At 42.9% G+C, this 27,620-nt stretch overlaps 1 protein-coding gene across 1 annotated transcript in view; it reads right to left on the bottom strand.

Annotated features, from left to right (window-relative positions):
• The window catches only part of LOC132825310 (transmembrane channel-like protein 7), a 104,508-nt gene that overhangs the window by 26,296 nt on the left and 50,592 nt on the right, over positions 1-27,620 (bottom strand). Inside the window, exons 6-10 of the mRNA XM_060840417.1 lie at positions 25,919-26,064; positions 22,188-22,335; positions 14,866-15,039; positions 7,561-7,718; positions 1,307-1,427 (exon numbers count right to left, since the gene is read on the bottom strand). Coding sequence (XP_060696400.1) covers positions 1,307-1,427; positions 7,561-7,718; positions 14,866-15,039; positions 22,188-22,335; positions 25,919-26,064 — 747 coding nt within the window. The remainder of the gene's footprint in view (positions 1-1,306; positions 1,428-7,560; positions 7,719-14,865; positions 15,040-22,187; positions 22,336-25,918; positions 26,065-27,620) is intronic.

Raw genomic sequence — 27,620 nt, 5'->3', positions numbered from 1 at the left:
AGAATGTGCAAACTCCCCACAGTCAGTCACCTAAGGCGGGGATTGAACCCGGGTCTCTGGCGCTGTGAGGCAGAAGTGCAAACCACTGTGCCACCCACGGCCTTTTCACTGGAGTGTATGAGGTTGAGGGGTGACCTCATAAACGTTTATAAAATCATAAGGAACATGTGAAAAGATGAGGAGAAAGATTTAAAAGGGACATGAGTGGCAACCTATTTTTTGTTTACACAGTGGGTGGTTCATATTTAGAATGAACTGACAGAGGAAATGTAGATATTCTTACAGCTACAACATTTGGATAAGCACATGAATAGAAAAGGTTCAGAGGAATATGGGACAAATGCAGACAAGTGAGACTAGGTAACTTTGGGACACTTGGTCAGCATGGATGAGTTGAACCATGGAACCAAATTAAGCTGATCCCTTCTGCCTGACTTTGGTCCATATCCCTCCATTCCTTGTACATTCATGTGCTTTCTAAAATTCCCTTAAACACCCCAATGTATCTGCCTCTGCCACTATCCTGGGAGCACATTCCAGCCTCCTATCACTCTCTGTGTAAAATACTTGTCCCTCACATCTCCTTTGAACTTTATCCCTCGCCTTAAATGCATGCCCGTTTCTTCCAGTAGTTCATACCGTCTAAACCAGGCAGCATCCAGTAAACCTCTTCTGCACCCTCTCCATTGCCTCCCACATCCTTCCTGTAATGTGGAGACCAGAATAATAGCTCTGCTGCCCCATAGCGCCAGGGATCCGAGTTTGATTCCAGCTGTAGGCAACTGTCTGAGTGGAGTTTGTACATTTTCCCTGTGTCTGTGTGGGTTTCCTCCGGGTGCTCCGGTTTCCTCCCACAGTCCAAAGATGTGCAGGTTAGGTTAATTGGCCATGCTAAATTGCCCGTAGTGTTCAGGGGTGTGTAGGTCAGGTGCATTAGTTAGGGAAAATATAGAAGAATAGGGCAGGGGAATGAATGGGTCTGTGTGAGTTACTCTTCAGAGGGTCGTGCGGACTTGTTGGGCCAAATGGTCTGTTTCCACACTGTAGGGATTTTAAGATTCTATGAAACCGTTTTGCAAACCTGTCCATTGATTTCACTTAATGTGAAAGTATTGATATTACGTTAGAATGCACCTTTTCTGTATCAGAACTAAACATGAAAGATTCTTATTTCTTGATGACTACACATTTTATTGCATTCTGTTTATGGTCCATGCAAACTGAAATTCTCATCACCAGAGCATTTTAAACCCATTTCAAGCTAATTACAGATATTTGCACATTTTAAAAAAAACTTTGTACTCACTGGATACAATTTGTTGTTGTAGCCACACGGTTTACACTCGTCATCACCAGTACAAGTCGTGATTTGTGACCACAAGCTCACCAAAAGAACAATAATATTAGCCAATCGCACAAACACAGACCTAGAGAAATATTCAGTTAGTAAGCTTTGGTTTCACTGTATTCTACGAAGAACATAATGAGGATATGAGACAGCATGGAATAGCATTGGATTTTAAAATATCCAGTTCACTTAATTAGGTAATTATTCCCTACAGTATGGAAACAGGCCCTTCGGCCCAACAAGTCCACACCGACTCTCCAAAGAGTGACCTACCCAGACCCAGTCCCCTACATTTACCCCTGACTAATGTACCTAACACTATGGGCAATTTAGAATGGCTAATCCACCTGACCTGCCTACTTTTGGATTGTGGAAGGAAACTGGAGCATTCAGAGGAAACCCACGCAGACACGAAGAGAATGCGCAAACTCCCCACAGTCGCTCGAGGCTGGAATCGAACCCAGGTCCCTGACACTGAAAGGCAGCAGTGCTAACCACTGAGCCACCGTGCCGTCCACTTAAACAAAAAAATTGTATTTTGATTTCTGTTCCTTTTCAATATGTGTCTTGCTATTCCTACCTAAATTCTTTTTATCTTTTGTACTTAATTTGGGGATAATTAAAAGATTCCTAATTTTTATATTTTCTCATGTGAACTTTTCTAGATGTGGTCCCCTTAAAAATGCACTTGTTAGATAACGATGAGCAGTTAAAATAAAAACCGAAAGAACTGCTGTAAGTCAAAAACAAAAACAGAAGTTGTTGGAAACGCTCAGCAGATCTGACAGCATCTGTGAAGAGAAATCAGAGTTAATGTTTCGGGTCGGGTAACTCTCCCTCAGACAAATGACTAGCAGTTAACTGCCAAGATTTGGTGACATCTAGCGAGTAAAGGTTTTGCCCTGAGAAATGAACCAGATGAGCCAAAGAATAATTTTTGCCTATTTCGTTAAGTTGAAATCAGCACTATTTGTGTACTTCTTCTTTCTGTCAGCAAATAACTATTTTCCAGAATGCACAAATGCACGACATTGCGAGTCAGTCCAACAACCTTAACTTGATTGTCAGTCTCATTCTTAACACAATCAGTATTAAAAAATGCATTCATTGGTTGGATATGGGCATCACTAGCTGACCAGCATTTATTGCCATTACCCTTGAGAAGGTGGTGCTGAACCTCTGCATACCACTTGCTGTGGGTAGATCCACAATACCATTAGGGAAGGAGTTCCAAAATCTTGACCCAGTAACAGTGAAGAAACGGCAATATATTTCCAAGTCAGGATGGTGAGTTCCTTGGAGGGGAATTTGAATTGAATTGAATTGAATTTATTGTCATGTGTGCCGAGGCACAGTGAAAAGCTTTGTCTTGCGAGCAATACAGGCAGATCACAGAGTTTAAGTAACATAGCTAAGTAAATTGTAGGTAAACATTGGCAAAAGCAAAAAGCACAGGTACAAGCGAATGCAAAGAATTTGAGAGTCTATTCAGTATTCTAACAACAGTGGGGTAGAAACTGTTTTGAAACCGGCTGGTGCATGTGTTCAGGCTTCTGTACCGTCTCCCCAATGTAGAAAAACATTGCCAGGGTGGGATGGATCTTTGAGAATGCTGGCGGCCTTTCCTTGACAGCGGGCCTGGTAGATGGATTCTATAGATGGGAGGTTGGCCTTTGTGATTGTCCGGGCCGAGTTCACCACTCTCTGTAACCGTCTCCGATCTTGAATGGTACAGATGCCATACCAGGTAGTGGTACACCCAGACAGAGTGCTCTCGATGGCGCACCTATAAAAGTTGGTAAGGGTATTCACCGTCATGGCAAATTTCCTCAGCTGCCTGAGTGAGAAGAGACGTTGTTGGGCCTTTGTAACCAGTGCATCCACATGAAGAGTCCAAGAAAGCTTGTTGTGGATGACCACTCCCAGCAGCTTGACACTCTCCACTCGTTCCACCTCTGTACTGTTAATGTGTAAGGTGGGGGGGGCATGACTACCATCCCGCTGAAAGTCAATAATGGGTTCCTTGGTTTTGCTGACATTGAGAGCTAGGTTGCTCTCAGTGCACCATTTTTCCAGGTCTTCTACCTCCCGACTGTAGTCTGTTTGTCGCCATCTGAGATTCGACCGACTATGGTGGTGTCATCAGCGAACTTGTAAATGGCATTAGTCTGGTATTTGGCGACACAGTCAGGGGTATACAGCGAGTACAGTAGGGGGTTGAATGCGCACCGCCTGGGGTGCTCCAGTGTTGAGTGTTGGTGAAGATGAAATATTGTCCCCAATCTTCACTGATTGTGGCCTGTGGGTCAGGAAACTGAGGATCCAGTTGCAGAGAGTGGCGCTTAGTCCGAGATCCCTAAGTTTAGTAATCAGTCTCGAGGGAATAATCGTGTTGAAGGTTGAACTGTAGGCAATGAGCAGGATTCTTACATACAATTCTTATAGGTTCTTGGTGTCAAGATGTTCTAGGGAGGAGTGAAGGGCAAGTGATATGCCATCTGACAGGGATCTGTTGATCCGGTAGGCAAATTGGAGTGGGTCAAGAGTAGTGGGGAGGCTGGAGTTGATTAATGCCATGACCAGCCTTTCAAAGCACTTCATAACCACCGATGTTAGGGCCACTGGGCGGTAGTCATTGAGACATGCTGCATGAGCCCTCTCAGACACGGGGATGATGTTGGCCCTCTTGAAACAGGGAGAGGTTGAAGATGTCAGAAGACCTCTGCCAGTTGATCTGCACATGTCCCATCGCTTTCTTTGGATTATACGAAGGAAGATGGGTTAGTGTTCCCACATATCTGCTTCCCTTATCCTTCTGGATGGAAGTGATTGTGGAGTTGGAAGGTGATGTCTGAGGATATTTGGTGAAGTTCAGCAGCACATCTTGTAGATAGCACACACTGCTGCTACTGAGCATTGATGATGCAGGGAGTGAATGCTGTGATGTCATGCCAACCAAGTGGGCTGCTTTGTCCTGGATCGTGTCAAGCTTGGTTTTGTTGAAGCTGTATGTATCCAGGCAAGTGGGAAATATTCATCACACTCCTGATTTATGCCTTATGGATAATGGACAGGCTTTGGGAAGTCAGGAGGTGAATTCCTCAGCATAGTATCCTTAGCCTCCGATCAGCTCTTGTACCAGCTGTGTTTATGTGGTGAGCTTAGTTGAGTTTCTGGTCAATGATAACCCCCAGGATGTTGATAGCGGGGGATTCGGTGATGGTAAGACATTTAATGTCAAGGGACAGTGACTAGACTGTCTCTTATTTATGATGGTCTTGGCCTGGCATTTGTGTGGCACAAATGTTACTTACGAGAAAGTGAAGACTGCAGATGTTGGAGATCAGAGCTGAAAAATGTGTTGCTGGAAAAGCGCAGCAAGTCAGGCAGCATCCAAGGAGCAGAAGAATCGACGTTTTGGGCATAAGCCCTTCTTCAGGAATGAGGAGGGTGTGCCAAGCAGGCTAAGATAAAAGGTAGGGAGGAGGGACTTGGGGAGGGGCATTGGGAATGCGATAGGTGGAAGGAGGTTCAAGTGAGGGTGATAGGCTGAAGAGGTCGGGAAGAAGATTGCAGGTCAAGAAGGCGGTGCTGAGTCTGAGGGTTGGGACTGAGATAAGGTGGGGGAGGGGAAATGAGGAAGCTGGAGAAATCTGCATTCATCCCTTGTGGTTGGAGGGTTCCTAGGCAGAAGATGAGATGCTCTTCCTCCAGGCGTCGTGTTACCATGGTCTGGCGATGGAGGAAGCCAAGGACCTGCATGTCCTTGGCGGAGTGAGAGGGGGAGATAAAGTGATCAGCCACGGGGCGGTTGGGTTGGTTGGTCCGGGTGTCCCAGAGGTGTTCTCTGAAACGTTCCGCAAGTAGGCCTGTCTCCCCAATATAGAGGAGGCCACATCGGGTGCAGCGGATGCAGTAAATGATGTGTGTGGAGGTGCAGGTGAATTTGTGGTGGATATGGAAGGATCCCTTGGGGCCTTGGAGGGAAGTGAGGGGGGGAGGTGTGGGTGCAAGGTTTGCATTTCTTGCGGTTGCAGGGGAAGGTGCCGGGAGTGGAGGTTGGGTTGGGGGGGGGTGTGGACCTGACAAGGGAGTCGCGGGGGGAATGGTCTTTCCGGAACGCTGATAGGGGAGGGGAAGGAAATATATCCTTGGTGGTGGGGTCTGTTTGGAGGTGGCGGAAATGACGAAGGATGATACGATGTATCTAGAGGTTGGTGGGGTGGTAGGTGATGACCAGTGGGGTTCTGTCCTGGTGGCGATTGGAGGGGTGGGGCTCAAGGGCGGAGGAGCCGGAAGTGGAGGAGATGAAGTGGAGGGCATCGTCAACCACGTCTGAGGGGAAATTGTGGTCTTTACTTGTCACTTGTCAGCCCAGATCTTGTTGCATTTGAACATGGATTGTTTCAGTATCTGAGAAGTCGCGAATGGTGAACACTGTGCAATCACCGATGAACATTCCCACTTTTGACTTTATGATGGAAGGAAGGTCATTGGTGAAGCAGCTGAAGATGCAGTTAGCAAATACTATCCAATCACAAAATCACAACTAACAGTTATATTACTAACATATCAATTAGGAGTTGGTCATTCAGCACTCGATTCTGATAGATTCTGATTAAACAGGTCTTGGAACACTATCTACTTTAAAATTATTCAAGAACTCTGCTTTCAGATTAAGGAGTTCCAAAGATCCACAACACTTAGAGAAATAAAAAAAATCACCTTATCTGTTTTAACAACAGAAATTGCTGGAAAAACTCAGCAGGTCTGACAGCATCTGTGGGAGAAATCAGAGTTAACATTTCGGGTCCAGTGATGACCAATAACCCACAGTTTCAGAATTTTCCATAAGAGGAAGTGTTCTTTCTAAATTTATCCTGTCAAGGCTCCTCAAGATTTTATACACTTAAACCAAATTGTCTTTTACTCCAGTAACTTCCATGGGGTACAAGTCAAGCTTATCGAACCTTTCCTCATAAGGCAACCTGCCATTCCAGGAATTAATGTAATAAAATTCAGTGTTTCAGGTTTGCAAAGTTTGACTGGAGTGTGATTAGTACTTTGCCTATTGTGAAAAGTGAAGGAACACACTGTCTCCTGTGATCTGTCTGACTCTGTGACATTCAGCCTACACCAGCACTGATACTCATACACACTACGTAATTGTTTGGTAGACAGGTTTTTTTGACTTGGCGGCAGCACCCTAAGTAGCAAACACCACTTGTGTTCCCGGTGCATAGCAGCAGTATGAAACTGCTAGTTACTTACACTTCTGAAATATCTTACCCTTCTGGATTAATCTGAGGTCACCTGGCAACTTTTCATGTCTGAGCGTGGCAAACTCTAGCCTATTTTAAAAAATAGCCAGGGAACGAAACGTTTGCAGCAAAAACTTCCAGCTCGGCGAGCAGAACCACAACAACGGATACCCGAGCTACAAATCTTCAATCAGATTTTATTTTGAAAAAAACTCTCTTTGTGGGACATGGTTGTCATTGGCTGGTCAGCATTTATCGCCCATTCCTAGCTTGTCTTGAAAAGGATGGTGCAGAGATTTACCAGGATGTTGCCAAGGCTGGAGAGTTTTAGTTATGAGAAAACATTGGGGTTGTTTTTATCAGAGCAGAGAGGATTGAGAAATCACAAGATTGAAAAGTATAAAAATATAAGTGGCATAGATAGGGTAGACAAGAGTAACCTCTCCCCTAGATGGAGGGTTCAATTACTAGTGGATATAGATTTAAGGTAAAGTGCAGAAAGTTGAGAGGATTTGAGACGAATTACCCTTTCTCCCAGAGAGGGATAGGAATCATTGCCTACAAGGTTTGAAGAGGTAGAAACTCTCATAACATGGGCCAAAGGGCCTTTTTCTTTGCTGTAGATTTCAATAACTAGGAGTCATTTGGTGCGTAACATCATGCTTATAGGAGAATCTTCACAAAACAATGTAAATTTATCACAACTGATTTTTCATGAAATCATCCACAGATCTTTTCAAAAATCGTATTTTGACAAAATCATGAATTCACCAATGTGTATTTAAATAGTACCTCATCAGACAAGTTTAAATAATTAAGCCAACAAGCATAAAACATTACTTTTGCAATCCGTTGTACCTTTTGGATAGTTTGCCACCTCAAATTTATGGCAGAAAATATATTAATCTCAACTATAAAAATACACTGCATTGGCAATACGTCGGTACATACCTGATAAGCATAAACTTTATCTCAAAGGCTGGTGAATAGTCTTCAAATTGAATTATACATTCAAACAGGCGTGGTGTGATAAAGTTAGCTGCTGTGATAACAATAGATGGTAGGTACTCAATGATTAGATCAGATGTGAAGGCTTCAACATTATCTGCCTGATAGAAGTAAAATCAATCACATTTAAGCCATTTCACACAATTTAGAATGTTAAAAATCACACGACACCAGGTTATAGTCTAACAGGTTTACTTGGAAGCACTAGCTTTCGGAATGTTGCTCCCTCACCGGGTAGCACCTAGGAACAGGACCATAAGACAGAGAAAGTATAGCAGCTATAAATTCTGTGGCTCATGGTCCTGCGCCACAGGTCCTACCTGATGAAGAAGCAGCGCTGCAAAAGCTAGTCCTTATAACTTTTCCACCCCAGTCCAACACCAGCTCCTCCACATTATGGCACACAATTTAGAATGTAATACTTAAATAAAGCTAAGGAAACAACAGAATATATGGAGTTGGCTCGTGGTTAAACATAATCTGTACTTCTTAACAACCATGGCAAGTGACTGGCCTAGATGGTGTCCCCAACCATGCACTCAGATCCTGTGCAGACTTGCTGGTGGGAGTATTTGCAGAAATTCTTAATTTCACCTACTGTGATTGGAAGTCCTCACACACTTAAGAAGACCACCATCGTCCTGGTGCCAAAAACAAATTCATGCATTGTGCCTCAATGACTACCATCCACTGGCTCTGATCTTCATCATTATGAAATCCTTAGAGAGATTAGACATGGCTCACATCAACTGCAAATGTGTTGCTGGTCAAAGCACAGCAGGTTAGGCAGCATCTCAGGAATAGAGAATTCGACGTTTCGAGCATAAGCCCTTCATCAGGAATAAACTCCAGCCTACCAACTGCCTTGATCCCCTGCAATTCCTCTAGTAGCGCAACAGGTCCACAGAAGATGCCATCTCCCTGGCCCTACACTCATCCCTGGAACATTTAAACAACAGGGAAACCTATGTCAGGCACTACATATTGACTACAATTCCACCTCCAACACCACAGTTCCAAACAAACCCATTTCTAAACTCTGAGACTGAGGTCCCGGGTACCCCCTGTGCAACTGGATCCTTGATTTCCTGACCCACCAACCGCAATCATCCACCATAATCCTCATCATTAGTGCCAGTATGGTTGCAAACTCAGTCTCCTACTATACTACTTATAAACTCATCAAATGTGGACAAATTTCATTTACAAATTGGCTGACACCATCACTGTTGTAGGTTAGATCTCAACAATGAGACAGAGTACAGGAAAGAGACTGAGTGCTCAGCAGATGGTGTAAAGACAACAATCTCTCCAGCCAACATCAGCAAAATGAAGGAGCTGGTCATTGACTTTCAGGTAGCAGGGTGGAGGACATGCCCTGGCTGCATCAAAGGTGCTGAGGTGGAGATGGTTGAATGTGGCAAGTTCCAGGGAGTGATGATCACTAACACTCTGACCTGGTCCACCCAAGCTAAAATGACAGTCAAGAAAGCACAACAATCCCTCAGGCGGGCAAGGAAATTTGGCATGTCAACAAGGATTTTTACTAATTTTTATGGATGTGCCAAAGAATGCATCCTATCCAGATGCATCCTAGCTTCGTATGGAACTGCTTTTCCCAAGACACCAAGAAACTGCAGAGTCGTCAACAGTCCATCACAGAAGCCAGCATTCCATTCAATGACTCCTCCGGGTGCTCCGGTTTCCTCCCACAGTCCAAAGATGTGTGGGTCAGGTGAATTGGCTATGCTAAATTGCCCGTAGTGTTAGGTAAGGGGTAAATGTAGGGGTATGGGTAGGTTGCGCTTCGGCGGGTCGGTGTGGACTTGTTGGGCCGAAGGGCCTGTTTCCACACTGTAGGGAATCGAATCTAATCCCCTATACATCCTGCTGCTTCAGGAAAGCAGCCAACATAAGCAAAGATCCCATCCAGCCTGGTGATACTCTCTTCCAACCTGTTCTATAGGTGCGAAGATATAAAAGTTTGAATACATGAATTGATTCAAGAACAGCTCCTTCCCCAACTGCTTTCAGACTTTTGAATGGACCTCTGAAATGTTAATTCTGACCTCTGTCTCTGCACCTGTAACACTGCGTTCTACACTCTGTTTCTGCTACCCTAATGCAGTTTGCATGGTATGATCTGCCCGTATAGCAGGCAAAGCAACACTTTTCACTGTTTCTTGGTACAGGTGGCAACAATAAATCAATCAATCGATTAAAAACACATTGTTTAAAAGAATAAGTCACATACTATTTTGCCTTTCAGGGTATCCTGAAAGGAGAGGTTGATGAGCTGGAGGTTGAGGTACACGTTGGTCCCAACAAAATGGGCAAAGTGAGGAATGAGATCTTGAATCAAGAATTAAGGGAGTTTGGTAGTAGTATAAAAAGGACCTCAATGGTTGTAAACTCTGAATTATTTCCAGTGCCACATGTTAGCGAGTTTAGAAATAGGACAGATGAATGCATGGTTCAAAAGCTGGTGCAAGAGGGAAGGTTTTAGATTCATGGATCACAGGAAAACTTTTTAGGGAAGGTAGGACAGGTACAACAGGATGGTCTGCACTTGAACCACACTGGCACCAACGTCTTTGTTAGTGCTATTAGAAGGAGTTTAAATTAGTCTGGCAGAGGGAGGAGGCACAGAATATTGATGAAACAGACACAGATCTTTCTACAGCAAAGTAAGCAAGGTACAATGAGTTCAGCTATGGTGAATGTCAAGAGAGTATGGCAAGGCTGGATGGTCTATAATGCTAGGAGTTTAATAAGTGAAACTGACGAATTAATGGTGTGGATTGATTCACAGATTAATATTCTTAACATCACATATACACTAGGTGAGGGAAGGGCTGGACTGGCAACTCAACATTCTGGGCTAATGGATTTTTACACAAGGCAGAGGAGGGTGTAAAAATGGTGATGGTGTAGCACTATTAATTAAGAAGTAAATTACTACAATTAGGAGAGATAATATAGTCATAGATTAGATTAGATTAGATTAGATTAGACTTACAGTGTGGAAACAGGCCCTTCGGCCCAACAAGTCCACACCGACCCGCCGAAGCGCAACCCACCCATACCCCTACATTTACCCCTTACCTACCACTACGGGCAATTTAGCATGGCCAATTCACCTGACCCGCACATCTTTGTGACTATGGGAGGAAACCGGAGCACCCGGAGGAAACCCACGCAGACACGGGGAGAACGTGCAAACTCCACACAGTCAGTCGCCTGAGTCGGGAATTGAACCCGGGTCTACAGGCGCTGTGAGGCAGCAGTGCTAACCACTGTGCCACCGTGCCGCCCACTCATAGAATCGTACAGCACAGAAACAGACCTTTCGGTCCAACGAGTCCATACCAAACATAATCCCAAACTAAACTCATCCCACTTTCTTGCTCCTGGCCCATATCTCTCCAAATCTTTCCTATTCATGTACTTATCCAAATTTCTTTTAAACATTGTACCACTTCCTCAGCCAGTTCATGCCACACGCGAACATATCTCTGTGGAAACAAGTTGCCACTTATGTCCTTTGTAACTCTCTCTCCTCTCACCTTAAAAATACACCCCTTAGTCTTGAAATCTCCCATCCTAAGGAAAAGACAACTACTATTAACCCAATCCATAGTGCTCATTGTTTTATACACTTTTATAAGGTCACTTCTCAACCGCCTATGCTCCAGCAAAAACACTCCCAGCCTTCCTTTATAACTCAAATCTTTCACACTCTGCAACATCCTGGTAAGTATTTAGAAGGGTCCTTAAATTAGGTTTTGTGAGTAAAATTTAGGAATGTTAAGGATGCAGCCACTCTACTGGGAGTGCATTATAGACCCTCAAAGAGTCAGCAGGAAATAGAGGAGCAAATATTTAGATGGTTCACAGAGGTGTGGAAGTAAAATAATCAAGTAAGTACACTGGGGGATTTCAACATTCCCAACATAAATTGGGATAGTTATACTGTAAAGGGTTTAGAGGGAGCAGATTTCTTGAAATGCACCAAGGGGAGTTTTTTGTATCGACAGGTAGAAGGCACAACTAGGTACGGTGCAGTGCTGGATCTGTTGCTGGGGAACTGAAAATGTGTTGCTGGAAATGCGCAGCAGGTCAGGCAGCATCCAAGGAACAGGAGAATCAACGTTTCGGGCATAAGCCCTTCTTCAGGAAGCTGCTGCTGGGGAAAGAAACCGGACAAGTGTTCGATGTGGTGGTGAGGGAACATTTTAGCAATAGTGACTACAACACTTAGGGTTCAAATTTATTCTGGACAAGGAAAAGATGGTTTTGGATTGGGGAAAATAAAGCAGGATCTGGCCACGGTAGACTGGGAACAGCCCCTTCTGAATGAGTCTACAGCAGAGCAATAGGGGGCATTCAAAAAGGGTGTAGATCCAACATGTATCTTTAAAGGGAAATGAAGGAGCAGTAAGTTCAGAAAATCCTGGATGTCTAGGACAATTTAAGACTGGATAAAGAAGAAGAGTAGGGATTTTAACAAGTCCAAATGGAGCAATTGAGCCCGAAAGGAATGCAAGAAGTGTGGGAGAGAATTTAAGAAAACAATTAGAAGAGCAAAAAGGGGGCACCTGAAAGTACTCGCAAATAGGAGTAGGCAGAATCCATAGATATTTTATAAGTGCATTAAAGAGAAGAAGTTAACCAGGAAAATATTAGGGCCCATTATGGACAAAGAGGGCAATTTGTGTTTGAAGCTGCAGGATATTGGAAGGGGTTTGAATGAACATTCTCTCCAGACTTCATTCTGGAAAAGGCAAATGTAGGTACATAATTCAGAAAGAGAGACTGAGAAACTTGCACAGTTTGACACAGGAAATGGAGAGGTATTGGAGGCTCTGTCAGTCTTAAAAAGAGACAACTTCCCTGGCCTAGATGAATTGCATCCCAGGCTGCTGCGATAAGTGAGACAGGAAATTGCAGGGGCTCTGACACAAATGTCTATGTCCTCTCTGGCTACCAGGGCATTTTGGTTGTTGGGGGTCTGTGGTGGTAGTACAGAGGGTGCCTGAGGATGGCTAACGTACTTCCTCTTTTTAAGGAGTGGTAAAGATGAACCAGGAAATTACAGACCGATGAGTCTCACGTCAGTGGTAGAGAAACTATTAGAGAAATCCCTGAAGAAGCGAATTAATACCCACTTGGAAAGGAATGGGTTAATTAGGAATAATCAACATGGCTTTGTCAGAGAGAGATAATGCCCAATAAATTTGTTCGAATTTCTAACAAATGTGATCCAATGTAGGGATGAGGGAAGTTCAGTTGATGTAGTTTATAAGGATTTTAGCAAAGATTTTGACCGTCTCCCACATGAGAGATTTATTGAGAAGGTTAAAACACATGGAATTCAGGGAAACTTGGCAAGATGGATCAGAAACTGGCTGCAGTGTATCACAAGGATCACTATAGGGATCCTTATTATTTGTCATATACATAAATGATATAGATGAAAATGTTGGGAGAATGTTAAGCAAATTTGCAGATGACACCAAGATTGACAAGGTGGTTAACAATGAAGATGGGTGTAGGTCATAGGAGGATATAAATAAAAACAAGGACTGCAGATGCTGGAAACCCGAGTCTGGATTAGAGTGGTGCTGGAAAAGCACAGCAGGTGCCTGATCTGCTGTGCTTCTCCAGCACCACTCTGACACAGATATAGGAAGATATAAATGGGTTAGTTAGATGGGCAGATCAGTGGCAGATGGTACTTAACCCAGATAAGTATGAGGTGATGCACTTTGAAAGAAAGAACAAAATGAGATAGTATTTAATGAATTGCAGCTCAGAGGGATCTTGGGGTAATTATTCACAGGTCCCTGAGGTCAGCAGAGCACATGAACAAGATACTTAAATAGGCATATGGGACACTTGCTTTCATCAAATGTGGTGTAGACTATAAAAGTGAGGAAGTAATGTTGGAATTGTACACAGTGTTGATCAGGCCATAGCTGCAATACTGTGTGCAGTTCTGGGAGAAAGTAAGGACTGCAGATGCTGGAGTACCAGAGTTGAAAAATGTGGTGCTGGAAAAACACAGCAGGCCAGGCAGCATCCGAGGAGCAGGAGAATCAACGTTTAGGGCATAAGCCCTTCTTCAGGAATGAGGCTGGTGTGCCAAGCGGGCTGAGATAAAAGGTAGGGGGGAGGGATGCTGGGAATCTTCAGGGCAGAGGAGATGACCTGGGGGGGTGCAGTGAGAGAGGGACTCACTGAGATCCTTGTAGAGGGAGGAGGACAGCTTCTTCAAGTAAGGCATCCTTGCAAGAGGATTTGCAGCAGGTTAAGATCAACTAGGAGAAAGTGAGGAATGCAGATGCTGGAGATCAGAGTTGAAAAATGTGGTGCTGGAAAAACACAGTCTGTGTGCAGTTCTCATCAACTTAATACAGGAAGGATATGATAGCACCAGAGGTTCATGAGGATGTTGCCTGGGATGGAGAAACTGAGCTATAAGGAGAGACTGGATGGGCTTGGATTGTTTTCTTTAGAGCAGAGAAGACCGAGGGGGGTCATAATTAAGATGTATAACATTACAAAGGGCATGGACATGGTAAATAGAGAGCAGCTGTTCCCCTTGGCTGAGGGGTCAATATGAAGGGGCATAGTTTTATCTGAGGGACAGGAGATTCAGAAAATAAATTTTGTTCATGCAGTGAAGAATCTGGAATGCACTACTTGAGAAGGCAATGAAAGCCGAAAAACTTACAAACTTTTTAAAGATATTTAGATGGGCACTTAAAATAGCATAACATTCAAGGAAATGTCACAAGTGCAGGAAATTGGGATGACCAAACACTTTGTGGTAGTTACGTTGGTGCATACTTGATGTGTAAAAGAGCCTTTCCTGCAGTTTATGAATCTATGAATCTTTCACAGCCTCAGCAGGTGGGGTCAGAGTCAATGAAATGACTGGGTTCAGGGAGTCTATAGGGATTACTGTTTCCTTGGCTTCAAAATGCAGGAACAAAATCTAATTTAACAATCTAATCCTGGATGTAAGTATTTGAATTTAAAGAATGCATGCAGTTCTCAAAACGTTATGTAAATGTTACATCGCATCCGGAAACTTCACCACTGCACTGTAACAACAAGTACTTTGCATGTGATTAAAGGTGCACCTTATCCCACAGTAGCATTCTTAAATTCAACTCTTCATTGCAAAAGTAGTATTTACATAACATCACAGACATTATTTCAAATAATGAAATGAATACTCACATTTTTATGAGCTCGTTGAGAGTAAACAGTAGTTCTGTAAATGCAGTAAAAGCAAGTGACCAATATCATTACAACTACCAAATTCAAAAAAACTCTCAAGAGGTAGATTCTGAACTTCTCCTTCTTCGTCCTATCTGCAATCTTCTGTTTGATTCTCTCTTCGTTCAAGTCAGTCTATTGCCAAAAAAAAACTGGTTTAATTCTTCAAATCCTGATAAAATAGAAATAACTGACATTGGTTTGTCAAAGCTAAATTGTCAGAAAGTGAGAATTTTAAAATGTTAGATTGCACTCAAGCAATAACTTATTAATCCAATATAAATTTAACCTTAGTGATACCACAGACAATTCTGTATCAATTAAAACACAAGCTTTGGAAATGCCTCATATGGTCAGGATTCTAATTTTATGGCCTGATTTGCATCTTCCCAGATTGCCTCACTGGCTGCCCACATTGGCTTGTGAAATAAATTAAGTATGTTGGACAGGTTTTGTAGCTGAATCATCCTCTGAACTGACACTCCATTATTTTGAAGGAGAAAAATGCAGTTAACCTGACAATTCAGCCCAGAAACTGGTCTTTGCGAGAGAACATATGAGGGGCATCAAAATGGCAGAAACAGCACTGAAACATTGAAACACAGAAAGAGAAACTTTTATTGACCAAAGCCCAAGATTAAAAATTCCTGAACAAATTTAATAATGGCAGAAATACAGATACGAAGTGACGGGGTATTTGACAACTTCGAAAGGCTTGAAAATATAGTTACAGATTTTTGAAAAATTCATGCACTAATGGATAACTGCCATTTATGCATCACCTCCAACCCCACCCCCATTGTACTCTTTGCTACTTTCTTCCCAACTCCCCCCCGCATCCCCCACCACCCCCGCCCCCGTGCCCCCCACCAGCCCCCCACCCCCCCCCCCCCCCACCCACCCCCACCCCCACCATCTCTCCACCCTGGAGGGTCCCTGCCTTCATTCCTGATGAAGGGCTTTTGCCCGAAACATCGATTTCCGTGCCCTCAGATGCTGCCTGACCTGCTGTGCTTTTCCAGCACCACTCTAATTTAAACAGTGGCATCAACTTGCTGGCTGAAGTTAAGTCACACATTATACATCCCACTCTTAAGACCATAAGATATAGGAGTGGAAGTAAGGCCATTCGGCCCATCGAGTCCACTCCGCCATTTAATCATGGCTGATGGGCATTTCAACTCCACTTACCAGCATTCTCCCCGTAGCCCTTAATTCCTCGTGACATCAAGAACCTATCAATCTCTGCCTTGAAGACATTTAGCGTCCCAGCCTCCACTGCACTCTGCGGCAATGAATTCCACAGGCCCACCACTCTCTGGCTGAAGAAATGTCTCCGCATTTCTGTTCTGAATTGACCCCCTCTAATTCTAAGGCTGTGTCCATGGGTCTTGGTCTCTTCGCCTAACGGAAACAATTTCCTAGCGTCCACCCTTTCCAAGCCATGTATTATCTTGTAAGTTTCTATTAAGTCTCCCCTTAATCTTCTAAACTCCAGTGAATACAATCCCAGGATCCTCAGCCGTTCCTCGTATGTTTGACCTACCATTCCAGGGATCATCCGTGTGAATCTCCGCTGGACACGCTCCAGTGCCAGTATGTCCTTCCTGAGGTGTGGGGACCAAAACTGGATACAGTACTCCAAACGGGGCCGAACCAGAGCTTTATAAAGTCTCAGTAGCACAATGGTGCTTTTATATTCCAACCCTCTTGAGATAAATGGCAACACTGCATTCACTTTCTTAATCACGGACTCAACCTGCATGTTTACCTTTAGAGAATCCTCGACTAGCACTCCCAGATCCCTTTGTACTGTGGCTTTACGAATTTTCTCACCGTTTCGAAAGTATTCTATGCTTTTATTCTTTTTGCCAAAGTGCAAGACCACGCACTTGCTCACGTTAAATTCCATCAGCCATTTCCTGGACCACTCTCCCAAACTGTCTAAATCCTTCTGCAGCCTCCCCACTTCCTCAGTACTACCTGCCTGTCACCTAACTTCGTATCATCGGCAAACTTCGCTAGAATGCCCCCAGTCCCTTCATCCAGATCATTAATATATAATGTGAACAGCTGCGACCCCAACACTGAACCCTGCGGGACACCCCTTGTCACCGGCTGCCATTCCGAAAAAGAACCTTTTATCCCAACTCTCTGCCTTCTGTCAGACAGCCAATCCTCAATCCATACCAGTAGCTCACCTCGAACACCATGGGCCCTCACCTTACTCAGCAGCCTCCCATGTGGCACCTTATCAAAGGCCTTTTGGAAGTCTAGATAGACCACATCCACAGGGTTTCCCTGGTTTAACCTACTTGTCACCTCTTCAAAGAATTCCAACAGGTTTGTCAGACACAACCTCCCCTTACTAAATCCATGTTGACTTGTTCCAATCAGACTCTGCTCTTCTAAGAATTTAGAAACCTCATCCTTAATGATGGATTCTAGAATTTTACCAACAACTGAGGTTAGGTTAATTGGCCTATAATTTTCCATCTTTTGTCTTGATCCTTTCTTGAACAATGGGGTTACAACAGCGATCTTCCAATCATCCAATCTTCCTGACTCCAGTGCCTTTTGAAAGATCTCAACCAATGCCTCCGCTATTTCCTCAGCCACCTCCCTTAGAACTCTAGGGTGTAACCCATCAGGGCCAGGAGATTTATCAATTTTAAGACCTTTTAGTTTTTCTAGCACTTTCTCTTTTGTAATGGCAACCATACACAACTCAGCCCCCTGATTCCCTTTAATTGTTGGGATATTACTCATGTCTTCCACTGTGAAGACTGACGCAAAGTACTTGTTAAGTTCTCCTGCTATTTCCTTATCTCCCATCACTAGGCTTCCAGCATCAGTTTGAAGTGGCCCAATGTCTACTTTTGCCTGTCGTTTGTTTCTTATGTATTGAAAGAAACTTTTACTATGATTTCTAATATTACTGGCTAGCCTACCTTCATATTAGATCCTCTCCTTCCTTATTTCTCTCTTTGTTATCCTCTGTTTTTGTAGCCTTCCCAATTTTCTGATTTCCCAGTGTTCTTGGCCACTTCATAGGATCTCTCTTTTTCTTTAATACATTTCCTGACTTCCTTTGTCAGCCATGGCTGTCTAATCCCTTCCTGGATAATATTTCTTTTCTTGGGGATGAACCTCTGTACAGTGTCCTCAATTATACCCACAAATTCCTGCCATTTTTGCTCTACTGTCTTTCCCGCTAGGCTCTGCTTCCAGTCTATTTTTGTCAGTTCCTCTCTCATGCCCTCATAATTACTTTTATTTAACTGTAACACCATTACATCCGATTTTGCCTTCTCTGTTTCAAACTGCAGACTGAACTCTACCATATTATGATCATTGCTTCCTAAGGGTTCCCTTGCTTTAAGATCTTTTATAAAGGAGGAGAAAGTGAGGACTGCAGATGCTGGGGATCAGAGCTGAAAATGTGTTGCTGGAAAAGCACAGCAGGTCAGGCAGCATCCAAGGAACAGGAGAATCGACGTTTCGGGCATAAGCCCTTCTTCAGGAGGGCTTATGCCCGAAACGTCGATTCTCCTGTTCCTTGGATGCTGCATGACCTGCAGATCTTTTATAAAATCTGGTTCATTACATAGCACTAGGTCTAGAATAGCCTGCTCCCTTGTGGGCTCCATGACAAGCTGTTCCAAAAAGCCATCCTGTAAGCATTCCATGAATTCCCTTTCTTTGGATCCACCGGCAACATTATTTACCCAGTCCACCTGCATATTGAAGTCTCCCATGATCACCGTGACCTTGCCTTTCTGACATGCCTTCTCTATTTCCCGGTACATGTTGCGTCCCTGGTCCTGACCACTGTTAGGAGGTCTGTACATAACTCCCATTGTGGTTTTTTTGCCTTTGTGGTTCCTCAATTCCACCCACACAGACTCCACATCATCCGACCCTATGTCATTCAGTGCCATAGTCTCTGTCCTATCACATCATAATCATTCACTATGATCTGTGCCAACAGTTCATCTGCTTTGTTATGAATGCTACGAGAATTCAGGTAAATTAATGCTAACTTTCTTATCTTTAGAGATATTGGAAGTCATAAGATGTCCTAAGTTATCCTTCCTTTTTGCTGCATTCCCAGTCTGCCTCGAGTTTAAATCCGCCTGCACACATGCTATCCTGCTGCTTTCCATTTAACTCCATACTCCCTGTCGCTTTCACTTTCCCTTCCCCCCAACTCAGAAGTTTAAAGTCCTACTGACCACCCTATTTATCCTCTTCGCTAGAACATTGGTAGCTGATCGGTTCAGGTGGAGACCGTCCCAACGGTACAGATCCCCCCGGTTCCAAAACTGATGCCAATGCCCCATGAAGTGGAATCCCTCTTTCCCACACCAATCCCTTAGCCACGTGTTTACTTCCATAATTTTCTTATCCCTATGCCAATTGGCACGTGGCTCGGGCAGTAATCCGGAGATTATGACCCTTGAGGACATGTACTTCAATTTCCTTCCTAATGCTTCGTAATCCCCAAACAGGTCCTCCACCCTAGTTTTGCATATGTTGTTAGTACCAACGTGGACCACAACAACTGGATCCTCCCCCTCCCGCTCCAATATCCTTTCAAGCCGGTCGGAGATGTCCCGCACCCTGGCACCGGGCAGGCAACACACCATGCCAGACTCCCGATCCGGCTTGCAAAGGATACTATCTGTCCCCCTAATTATAGAATCCCCTATAACAACTACTTGTCTATTTGCTCCCCCCTCTTGAATGGCCTTCTGCACCATGGTGCCGTGGTCAGCTGGCTCATCCTGTCCAGAGCCCTTTTCCTCATCCGTACAGGGAGCAAGAATCTCATACTTGTTGGACAAGGTCAAGGGCTGAGGCTCCTGCACTCCTGAACTCTTCCATTGATGGCTATGGAAAATCAGGCAGTGTGCCAGACCTGCTGCATCAGTCCTCCATTTATGTACCTAATTTACTCAACTCCATCAAATTTTCAAGCACCTCTAAATTACTTCCTTCTCAAGCTATTTCCCCTCCCTGCTATTCAAATATTTGTGTCCTGTGTCATGACTCCCTACAGTTGTGATTTCCATACAAACATTTCTTCATAACTTATTTCAAAATTGTCTGAAATTATATTAGTCTTCTCTACACCCTTTCTTTGATTATTTAAGATAAAGTGTTTAATAACCCATTGCTGACTGTAGAATGAACCTCAATACTGATCTGTACAATATCAGTGCAACTTGCTGAAATACATGATTAACATCCATTCAAACACGTGATAACATGGCACGGCTGGATTGTTTTAGCATCTTTCCCTTTTACATTACAGTACATGGAACTTTTGTTTTAATTAAACTTTTGCTGTTTTATTTATTTATTAGGTTTATTATTTAAGCCTGGTTTAGTATGTGCAATTCTTCCTTTAATTTTATTTAGCAGCACTCTTTTGGAAAAATGCTTGCTCTATCCCAATAGGATATAGTTTATCTTAAAATGAACATTAACTGCAAGACAAAGGGGGACATGATGGCTCAGTGGTTAGCACTGCTGCCTCACAGCGCCAGGCACCCGGGTTCAATTCCCGTCTCGGGCAACTGTCTGTGTGGAGTTTGCACGTTCTCCCTATGTCTGCATGGGTTTCTGCCGTGTGCTCCGGTTTCCTCCCACAGTCCAAAGATGGGCAGGTCAGGTGAATTGGCCATGCTAAATTGCCCGTAGTGTTAGGTGCATTAGTCAGGGGTAAATGTAGGGGAATGGGTCTTGGTGGGTTGCTCTTCAGAGGGGTGGTGTGGATTTGTTGGGCCGAAGGGACTGTTTCCATACTGTAGGGAATCTAATCTATTCTATCATTCATTCACATTCCAGTTAGTCAATCAGATTATTTTCATAAAATTCAGGAATCCTAGCACAAAATACAAGAAACGTACTAATGCAAATATCAGGTGTAATTGAGTTCTGAACTGTTATGTTATGATAGCTCATTGAATCTTCCAGTCAAGGTTGCTTGTTGTGGGAAAGAGAGGGCATCATTGCTAAGTCTGAAGTTCAACAAAATAACTCTCTTCCTCTTGTTTTCTAACATTTATTATTTTGGTACACCATAAAATTCCCTTTGGAGTCTCAAAATTATTGGTCATGATTGGTTATACTTAGAGAATTGCATGTGATTTATGTAACATGATGATCAGAGATTCTCACAGGAAGCCATAATTACAGAGTCGAGCACTCTGTGTGGTCTTAACATCTTGTGAAGCAGCAGACCTGCTTGAATCATTAACTTATACACAAATTAGAACCAATGTAGATCATGCAACCCTTCAAGTCTAATCTACCATTCAATAAAATCAAGGGTGATGCGTTACATGTTTGAGAGTCTATATTTCCATCTCTCCTCAATAACCTTTAATCCCCTTGCCTAACAACAATCTACATATTCAACATATTCAATAACTTCACTTGCTTCACTTTGTGAGGCAGAGCTGCACAAACTTCCGAGAGAAATAAAACCTTCATTTTGACTTGAAAGGGGAACCCTCAATTCTAAAACTGTAATCCTTAGTTCTAGCCTCACCCACACAAGAAAACATCCTTTCCACATTCACCTTGTCAAGTCAACTTTCAGGATCTTATACCCACCAATGAAGTCACCTTTCACTCTTCTACAATCCTATGAAATCAAGCCCAGTCTGTCCAGTCTTTCCTCTTAAGGCAACCTACTCACTCCATGTATCAATCTTGTAAACTTTCTCTGAACTGCTTCCAAAGCACTTACATCTTTTCTTAGATAAAGAGAGCATAACTACACAGTATTTGAGGTGTAACTGAAGACAGACTTGATCATTTAGGACTACATTCACCTGTTTAGAGGAATGAGAAAGAATTTCATAAAAATGTATGAAATTCTATCAAGCCTATAAAGGATAAAAGCAGGAAGGATGCTCCTGAGACTGGGGAGTCCAGGATCAGGGCTACACCATTTAGGTTTGAGGAGAAATTTCTTCATTACAGAGTGGGGAGCCTGTGGAAGTTTCTGCCACAGAAAGCAATTTCTGTTTCCTCACCCTGACCCTATCACACTGAATGTTGCTAAGGAGTTAGATTGCTTTTTCTACAGTTAAAGAGATCAAGGGGTATGGGGAGAAAGTGGGAACAGGATGATCAGCCACTGTTTTGCTGTAGATTTTCCTGAAAGTTCCAAGTCTACATTGGACTTTTCCCAATCCAAACCCTTTTCAACAGACCATCATTTTCTTATTTTCTCCTTATTCTATAACAAACTACAAAAAAAAACTTACTTTCAGTTCATACTGGAGACTGCTATGCTTCAGCTCTGCAGCATGCTGATCAGTGATGCAAAAGTCCCAGCCAGCAAAAATCTTATTACAGAAACTTTGAAATCGATCTTCAGATCTTATGAAGCTTTGTTTGAAACCTTCCACAGCCCTAAGAAATTGACACAAAAACATAGAATGTTACAGTACAGTACAGGCCCTTCGGCCCTCGATGATGCACCAACCTGTGAAACCAATCTGATGCCCATCTAACCTACAGCGTTCCATTATTATCCATATGTATGTCCTACACTCATTTAAATATCCCTTAATGTCAGCGACTCTACTCCTGTTGCAGGCAGGCCATTCCACCCCCTAATACTCTCTGAGTAAAGAAACTACCTCTGACAGCTGTCCTAAATCTATCACCCCTCAATTTAAAGCTATGTACCCTTGTGTTAGCCTTCACCATCCAAGGAAAAAGGCTCTCACTGTCCACCCTATCTAACTCTGCAATTATCTTATATGTCTCTATTAAGTCACCTCTCAGCCTTCTTCTCTCCAACGAAAACAGCCTCAGTCCCTTAGCCTTTCCTCTTAAGAGCTTCCCTCCATACCAGGCATCATCCTAGTAAATCTCCTCTGAACCCTTTCCAAAGCTTCCACATCTTCCTATGATGCAGTGACCAGAACTGTACACAATACTCCGGGTGCGGCCTTACCAGTGTTTTGTACAGCTGAAGCATGACCTCGTGGCTCCCAAACTCACCCCCTCCTACCCCCCACCACCACCAATAAACACCGACACACCATGTGCTTTCTTAACAACCCTACCAACCTGGGTGGCAACTTCCAGGGATTTATGCATATGGACACTGAGATCTACACTACCAACCACAACTCTGCCAACTTTAGTATCTTCTGCAAATTTACTAACCCATCCTTCTACTACACCGACATCCAGATCATTTGTAAAAATAACAAATAGCAGTGGCCCAAAACAGATCCTTGCAGCACACCACTGGTAACTGAGCTCCAGGATGAGCATTTCCAATCAACCACCACCCTCTGTCTTTTTTCAGCTAGCCAATTTCTGATCCAAACCACTAAATCACCCTCAAGCCCATGTCTCCGTATTTTCTGCAATAGCCTACCATGTGGAACCATGTGCTTTACTGAAGTCTATAAGCACCACATCAACCGCTTTACTTTCATCCACTTGTTTTGTCAACTTCTCAGAGAACTCAGTAAGGTTAATGAGGCACGACCTACCCTTCACAAATCCGTGCTGAATACCCCAAATCAAATTATTCCATTCCAGATGATTATAAATCCTACCTCTTATAAACTTTTCCAACACCTTACCCACAACTGAAGTAAGGCTCACTGGTGTATAATTACTGGAGTTGGCCTGACTCCCCGTCTTAAACAAGGGAACAACATTTGCTATCCTCCGTCTTCTGACACCACCCCTGCCGACAATGATGACATAAAGATCAAAGCCAAAGGGTCTGCAATTTCCTCCCTGGCTTCCAAGAGAATCCGAGGATAAATCCCATCCAGACCAGGGGTCTTATTTATTTTCAGATCTTCAAAAATTGCTGAAACCTCCACTTTGTCAACCTCAATCCCATCTAATCTTGGAGCCTGCATCATCATATTTTCACTAACATTGCCCTTTTCCAATGTGAATACTGACGAAAAGTATTCATTAAGCGCTTCTCCTATGTCCTCACACTCCACACACAACCTCCCACGACTACCTTTGATTGGCCCTCATCTTACTCTTCTTTTATTCCTGATATTCCTAGAGAAAGCTTTAGGGTTTTCCTTGATCCTATCCACCAACAGCTTCTCATGTCCCCTCCTGGCTCTTCTTAGCCCTCACTTTACATCTTTTCTGGCTAACTTATAATTCTCAAGCCCCCTAACTGAGCCTTCATGCCTCATCCTCACATAAGCCTACTTCTTTCACATGACAAGAGCTTCAACTTCTTTAGTAAACCATGACTCCCTCTCTCGAAAACTCCCTCTCTGCCTGATAGATATATACTTATCAAGGAGCCGCAGTAGCTGTTCCTTGAATAAGCTTCACATTTCAATTGTGCCCATCCCGTGAAGTTTTCTTACCCATCCTATGCCTTCTAAATCTTGCCTAATTGCATCATAATTGCCATAGGCAACAAACTAGAGATAACAACTAGATAAAAACAATGACTGCAGATGCAGGAAACCAGATTCTGGATTAGTGGTGCTGGAAAAGCATAGCAATTCAGGCAGCATCTGAGGAGCAGTAACAATTGTTTGTTCTAGCTCTAAGCGTCCATCCTAGCTCCCTGAATTTCTGCCTTAGATCCTCACCTTTCCTCCTGCCTCAGTTGTTGGTGCTGATGTGGATCACGACCTGGGGCTACTCCCCCTCTAGGATCCCAAAAACACAATCAGAGACATCACGAGCCCTGGCACCTGGGAGGCAACACACCAATCATGGTTCTCTCTCCTTCCCACAAAACCTCCTATCTGCCCCCCTAACTATGCAGTCCCCAATAACTAAAACTCTGCTCCTCTTCCCCCTTCCCCTCTGAGTGAGAGAGACAGACTCTGTACCAGAAACGTGTGCCCCATGGCCCATAAAAGTAGAAGAGTAATAAGCATGTGTTGAAAACTAACATTTAAAATAATATTTGCAGCTGGCAAAATATAGTCAAACTGTTAAATTTCAACTCCAATCTAATTGGAAAAGGGCAATTTAAAATATAAAATATTTAATTTTGAATACTGTTATTTAAATGGAAAATGGAATCTGATGATACATTATATATTGCGCAGAAATTCTACTGCAACTGATCAAGAGATTAAACTATTCTATCCAATTCCATTTTTACATAGAGTTTTCTGCAATATGCTTTATAAAAATGTTAGTTATTTATTTTCAGAATAATATTCATTAAGATGTACAAGATATTGAAGGGGCTTGATGCTAGAGATTGTTTCTGCTGGTCAGGTATCTAAAACTAGGGGGCTACAAACTCAGGGGAAACAGCTGAACATTGAGGACTGGGACGAGAAGAAATATCTTCACACTGAGAAGCATCTTCACTGAGAGAGTTGTGAAACTTTGAAATTCTCAGCCCAAAGGACTGTGGTGTCTCCTTGTTGAAAATATTTAAGGCTCAGTTAGACAGATTTCTGATCTCTCAGGGAATCAAGGGATATGGGATCCATCGGCAAAATGGAGCTAAAGCGCAAAATCATCCATGACTTTGTTGAATGGCACAGCAGCCTTGATGGGCTGTATGGTCTACTCTTGCTCCTATTTCGTGTTTAACTTTTGCGTAATGATTGATTGTTACATGCACAGGGCTTATTACTTTACTATAGATACTAGGCAACTTATGGCAGTTAGAAGAGGAAAATCTATTTTATTCTAAATCATCCAGTTATTAAAAAGTAAATACCCAAAAGATTCTGTCACATTTACTAAACTGATTAATTTAAATATGGTCAAATTGAGGAAGGTTCACTCCAAGGTAATGTAAAACAAATCATCATTTAATCAAGACACCTATCTGTAAACAAGAACATAGAAGATTAATAAAACAGTTGAGAGTAAACAGTAATGCCAAAGGCAAATGGTCAGGACTTCTACTGGATATTACTTAAAAATTGAACACATGGGAGTACAATGCAGATTGCTATTTTACACAAGGATTGAATATCAAATTTAGAGCTGGAAGAGGAACTGAAACAATTACCTTTTCACTACCCAGAATAAACTCAGTAGGATATAGAAGCAGGTTGCCATGAAGTATGCAAGTGATAGGTTATAGTGAAAATGGCCAGAACTCAAATAATCAATTCTATAAAATCCATAAAATAGATATGTCTGCTCCAAAAATCCCTAAAAAAAAGCAGAAAATAAACAATAAATGGAGAAGAGATACTCAAAATTAGGCCATTCATAGAAACAAAATGCCTTAAATATGCATTTCAAATGTAGCACTTACAGTTTCATGTGGAATTGGGAGATGCAGGTGATGAGCTACACAAATTAGGAAGGCATTTTACGTGGTCTCTCTGTTAGCAAATACTTTAAAATTATTTTTAGTTCACAGTGTTAAGTTGTATAATACCAAATAATTTCTTGCAAAAGTAAAATACATCAGGTGTTTGAAATTTCAAATGTAAACAAAAACTGTGCATGGAGCAATTGTAATGAAGTGGATGAATTAGTTGATTTAAATTTTTTTTATCGTTGGGATGACGACTGCATAGCGAGCAAGGATGGAAAACAGAAAAGCAGGAGTTTTTAATTTTTGAGAAGGATAGACAAAACAGGAAAAAAAGAAGTGAGGTACCATATCTGGTTAAAGAGGAAATCATATTAAAAACAAAAGCATATTAACAATACTGGTGAAGTGAAATCTGCCTAGGTCAAGCTTAGATTCACCAAGAGCCAGATAGCAATAATGGCAGCTGTATACAGACTCCCAAACAGTGGTGGGAATGTTGAGATAGGTAATGAACAGGAAATTAGAGACAAAGCAATGAAGGTATTTCTATAATTTTGATCTTCAATCTAGATATACATTGGGCGAATCAAATCAGTAACAATACTATAAAAGAGGAATTCCTGGAGTGTGTACAGGATGATTTTGAGGATCAATATAGTAAAGAACCAACTAGAAAACAGGTCAACATAAGAACTTGCAGCGTGGGTTGGTACCTGGGACTTCGATGTTGTGGCCATTACAGAGACGTGGGTAGAACAGGGACAAGAATGGCTGTTGCACGTTCCAGGGTTCAAATGTTTTAGTAGGATCAGACATGGGGGTAAAAAAGGGGGAGGCGTGGCATTACTTGTCAAAGATAGTATCACAGCAGTGGAATGGACGATGGAAGAGGACTTGCCATCTGAGGTAGTTTGGGCTGAGGTTAGAAATAAGAAAGGTGAGGTCACCCTGTTAGGTGTTTTCTACAGGCCTCCTAATAGTCCTAGAGAAGTAGAGGATAATATTGCGAGGATGATTCAGGAAAAGAGTGAAGGTAGCAGGGTGGTTGTTATGGGGGACTTTAACTTCCCAGATATTGACTGGGAGAGCTATAGCTCGAGTTCATTAGATGGGTCGGTGTTTGTACAATGTGTGCAGGAGGGTTTCCTGACACAATATGTCGACAGGCCAACAAGAGGGGAGGCTATATTGGATTTGGTTCTAGGTAATGAACCAGGCCAGGTGTTAGGTGAGCACTTCGGGGACAGTGACCACAACTCGGTGACTTTTACTTTAGTGATGGAGAGGGATAATCGTGCGCCGCAGGGCAAGAGTTATAGCTGGGGGCAGGGAAATTATGATGCAGTGAGGCATGACTTAGGATGTGTGGATTGGAAAAACAGGCTTCAAGAGAAGAACACTAATGAGATGTGGGGATTGTTCAAGGAGCACCTACTGCGTGTCC

Source organism: Hemiscyllium ocellatum, chromosome 20 (assembly GCF_020745735.1).
Source record: "Hemiscyllium ocellatum isolate sHemOce1 chromosome 20, sHemOce1.pat.X.cur, whole genome shotgun sequence".
NCBI classification, from domain to species: domain Eukaryota; kingdom Metazoa; phylum Chordata; class Chondrichthyes; order Orectolobiformes; family Hemiscylliidae; genus Hemiscyllium; species Hemiscyllium ocellatum.
Note: the sequence above shows the minus strand (reverse complement) of the source record. Positions and strands in the feature narration are given on the sequence as shown.